Below are 5,156 nucleotides of genomic sequence, written 5' to 3'. Positions count from 1 at the left end.
TATATTATATTATTATACAGGGTAGTGGGTACATAACTTATATGTTACAACTCAATACTAAAAAAAAAATAATAATTTGTGTTAAAAATATATGAGTTAAAAAAGTTGAAAAAATGTATGATCAATAGACTAGTTTTTAACGTCCCGCCAACAGAATTTTAAAATATTTATATATAGGGTACTGATAGTTTACCTTGTTTCCTTGGACACACGGTATAATAAAATATTATAATATATACTATTATGGTATTCTTAATTAATTATTTGTTATTCTGCCAAGTTACTGCTCCGTTTGTCACGAAGTATTCTGCGAATAAATCTCTTATTCGGAGAGCTTCAAGTCCAGATTTTCGAGCTACTCTTCGAAGTGACAAAAATTATGTCATATCACCCTGGTCTGTTCTCCAGGAACCTGATTGGTCTTCATTTTCATGTTCAGAATCAAATGTTCCTGGGGGAGAATAGCTTGATCTTGATGACTTACTTCTTCTTAAAAAATTGTGCAGCAATGCACACGTCATTGCTATGTCTGAAACTCTGTCTTCATTTAATAAAATTGGCTTTCTCAAAACACGGAAAACGGATGACATTATACCAAATACGTTCTCAACAATACGGCGAGCTCTTGAAAGCCTATAATTAAATATACGTTTTGAGTTACCTTTTTCATAAACGCCCGAGTATGGTTTCATCATATGTTTGCCCAATGCAAATGCGTCATCTCCGACAAAAACATATGGCATTATTTCGGTTTTTGTTGGAAGTGGCTCATCTATTGGAAGATTAAGTTCGTTCTGTTCTAGTTTTTTGTAAAGAGATGTATTTCTAAAAACACCACCGTCACTGATACGACCTTGACACCCAACGTCAATATACGAAATAAAATAATTTGCATCTACTAAAGCCATTAAGACAATACTAAATGTCCCTTTATAGTTATAAAATTCGGAGCCACTGTTTCCCGGACATTGTATTACAATATGCTTCCCATCAATAGCGCCGAGGCAATGGGGGAAGTTCCATTTGTTGTTGTAGTCCTGAGCTATTGAAATCCAATCATTTGCATTTTCCGGTAACTGAAAATGTACATTCATAATATTATTATTTTCCGTCATTTATAAATATTTAATAATCTTATGTTAGATGATTGCGGTTTTCTTATTTTACAAAATGTAATTCGTTATAAATCTATGAATGTTTGTTTTAAAAAAAATACTTTTAAAAACAATTATCACATACTTGTAGTATTTAAAATAATATATAGACATATAAAAATATTCAAATCCAAATAGTTCAAAAAAGTGTTTTCAAATACTTTTTAAATTTTATTTTGCTGTAATTCAAAAACGAATAACCGTAGACACTTAAAAAAAATATATTTTGAGTCGTTTTGAGTTGTTTACGGACTATTAAAAATTTCAATTTTTTTAGTTTTTTTTTTTATTAATATCAATACAATTTTATTTGTTGAGTCAAAAAGTTTGAAAATTTAATATAAGGCTCCTGATATATTGTTACAAAAGCAGTTGAAAAATATTAAAAATACATATGCACAATTTTTTATTATAAGCATTTAAAGTTCGAATTTTGACAAAGTTTAACAAAATCTCGAAAAATATCAATCATTGTAATTAAAAAATTATAAAATATCCAGTTTTTATAACTAAGGATTGAAAATTTAAAACAAAGGTTCTCAAAAATAGTTCATTCTGTAACCAATAAATCTAAAAAAATATATAAGCACAGTTATTTTTTTATAGTTAATTTAAGTTTAAATTTGGACGAAATTACATATTAAAAAAACAAGAAAAGCGATTTTAGTTATTTTATTGTAATTTTATAATATTAATTCAACTTATCGATTAAGTAATAACAAAATAAATATAATATAAAATATCCACCTGACAAAACGTCTTAGCTCAGAATCATTTTTAGTATACTGCAATGACATTTTATCATTTTGTATCAAATTTAATACCATCCATTAGTACTGTACAGCAAGCCGACCGCCACTTTTCCACCTTTTTATTTATTGATTATGAAGTTTTTTATTTTATAATAAAGAAGGTAACTCAATACCTAGCTGTATTTAAAATACTTTTTTCGTGTCACTACATTTTTACATATATTTTTATGTCACAATAGTTTATATGACATACCGTTCTATACAAAAACCTACATTTTTATAGTAGGTGACTAATTGAATGGAACTATTTAAATTTAAAATACAATATTACCTATATAATAGATAAATACTTTATTTTTAAAATATATTACAATTATTTTAAATACTATAATAGCATTTAAATAATTCCAACTTTTCTTTATAGACTTTTTTGGACGAAAATCAAACTACAACAGATATTGAATCGGATAATGAAATAGAAAAAAGTGAGCAAGACGATGTTAGTAATAACGAAGGTATAGAAATCACTTCTACGCCTACAAATACTACTGCGGATCCAGTTTTCAAAATTCCAACCACGACCAAAAAACGAAAAGCTTCAAATATAAGTATAATTGAAAATCGTATGGAAGATGCATATAATATTTTAAAAAATGTATCTGCAGAGCCAAGTCGTGACGAGTGTTCATTGTATGCTGAACTTCTTGCAAACAAATTAAGAGTTTTTGACGAAAATATTCGTGAAACCGCTATGCACGAAATTGATAATTATTTATACGGACTTAAACGCAATCAAAATCAATTGCGTAATCAAAATAATCCTATACCAATAAACTCTACACAAACTCATTCACCATATCCGCATACATTTCAAACATATTCATCACAGTCGCTCCATAATCAACTACCAATAGAATACTCAACACTTCCATCTGGTCCTGGACCTTTTCAAGAAAATGTATGTGCTTCACCACAAGACTTGACATCGCACCATCAAGGTTTTTCATATAGTTATCAACCAGAATACTCCACTTCTTCAAACTCTCAATCATCACAAATACCTCACTCACGTAGTCCAATATCTCCAGATTATTCAATACCTTCACCACATTCACAAACATCTTCATCAAATATAGCATTTCCTCACAGCAAAAGTCCGATATCTCCAGATTATTCAATACCTTCACCACATTCACAAACATCTTCATCAAGCATAGCATTTCCCCACAGCAAAAGAGTCATGGTAAATCAAACAGACGAATTGGAACCAAAGGATAGGCTGAATTTTGATCAATTATTTGACAAAGTATAACTCAAATTATGTAAGATACTATGAAAATATTATGTTTGTTTTGTTTTTTAATTTAGATTTTTAATAATTACGTATACATTTTATTATTTTATTACTTTGTTTATTTTTTATAATTACCAGTTAGATTTTTATAACTTGCCCACTAGAATTTTGTTTTTATTTTGGTTCATTTTTAATAATTTTTTTTGTTCGAAAAGTTGTTTTATTTTATTTTATTATTTTATTTTGAGTTTTTTTGGTTATTTTACAGACAAATTTTTATTATTTTGTTCTTTTTATTAGAAAGACTGTATTCTATAGTATGCTTTTAGTTTTCACCGTAGTTTAAAACATTATTTATTTAAAATACAATAAATGTATTTTATAAATTTTGTTATATTTACCTTGATTTCGTCTTTCAATTCCTGTATTAATGCTCTACATACTTCTTGAATACATCTCGAAACGGTTTGAGGAGAAAATTTAAATGTGTAGGACAAACTAATAAAACTGTCACCTGATGCCAAATATCGTAAAGTAACAGCTAGTCTCTCTTGTATAGGTATACTTTCTCGCATATTAGTGTCCATTTTCGATACATATGGTGCAATTTTATGTAATAAATATTCGAAATCTGTTGATGACATTCTGCAAAAATTTTGAAATTTTTTCGAAGGATTTATTTTCAGATCGTGCAGCATATTTGTTGCATTATACCTAAAAAATTAATTTAAAATATATATTTTGTAGTGTAAAATTTACACTTTGAATAGTATTTAAAATAATTTACTTACTTGTATCGACTTTTATAAAAGGCATCTACCCAATTTCGTCTTTTTTTTCTGGGTGCTTTGTTTGTAGGATTTGATTTTAAAATTTCACCACATGCCAAAACACAATATGATGCAGCACAAATTGCAAGTTTTGATTTTTCATCACGATCTCCCATGTTGTATTCAATAAAAAATAATAAATATATGGTAATATAAAAATTATTTTACACAAAAATACGGTAATTATACAAACGTTCAACATACGTCCGTACTCTAAAAAGCGAAGGAACACTATGATCAAATGATCAATGCTCATCAGAATTCAAAACCCAAAAAATAAACTGCTGCTGCATTTCCCGCGCCTGGAAACAAGCCGGGCTACGCGCCGCGCCGCGCCGTGGGATTATGTAGACGCGCGTTCGTAGTAGCGCGTGTAGTTGCGTGGTATATGCACGAACTCCGCGCTCCAAGCCGCGCCACGCGCCGTGGGATCGCACCTTCACGCGGCAACGCGCGTCAAAACCGCGCTAGTCTGACGCACACTCCATTTACATGTATGCATTTCCATCTCACGTTTTCGACGCGCGGTGCTCCCGCGTTTTCACCGCGCGTCAAAACCGCTGTAGTGTGTCGCGACCCTAACAGCGCATCCTCTCGGTCGTTGCATGCGTACACGTTTCGGTGCGACGTCCTCTTAATGTTTGTAATTATGGGATTAATAATAATGACGTCTATAATAATAATAATTAATCTAAATCGTAATTATAAGCTTGTGCATAGAAGCAGGTATAGGTACATGATATACGCATTAAACGAACATCACCAAATGATGGAAACGGAATGCTAAAAGAAAATAATATATAATATAATATAATAAATCATATAAAATTAAATTAAAAATAAGTAGATACTTAAAACGTAGAATAAATGTAGGATTAATCATTATAAAAGAAAAGGGTATGTAACGATTATTACAATTACAACTCATTTTATGGTTATATGTAATAAATGTACTTTATTTTAGAAAACATATAGTATTATGTAGTTTACATTATTTTCTTTTATATACAGAATAATGCTCTTCGAGCTATAATAATAATATTAACAGTTCACAAAGGTTTAATGTGTTAGTGTACAGGCGTTAACCCTGGAGTACAGGATTCCAAATACACAACACAGAATATAA

General features: G+C 29.7%; 1 protein-coding gene across 1 annotated transcript; it reads right to left on the bottom strand.

Annotated features, from left to right (window-relative positions):
- Nucleotides 1–259: 259 nt before the first annotated feature.
- On the bottom strand, nucleotides 260–1,058 carry LOC111042893. The gene has a single exon (XM_022327610.1). It carries the CDS (start codon nucleotides 906–908, stop codon nucleotides 378–380), a length of 531 nt encoding a protein of 176 aa, XP_022183302.1. The 5' UTR covers nucleotides 909–1,058; the 3' UTR covers nucleotides 260–377.
- Nucleotides 1,059–5,156: the final 4,098 nt, after the last annotated feature.

The sequence above is a fragment of the Myzus persicae genome, unplaced genomic scaffold (assembly GCF_001856785.1).
Source record: "Myzus persicae strain clone G006 unplaced genomic scaffold, MPER_G0061.0, whole genome shotgun sequence".
NCBI classification, from domain to species: Eukaryota; Metazoa; Arthropoda; class Insecta; order Hemiptera; family Aphididae; genus Myzus; species Myzus persicae.
This window is presented reverse-complemented; position numbering and strand designations above follow the sequence as displayed.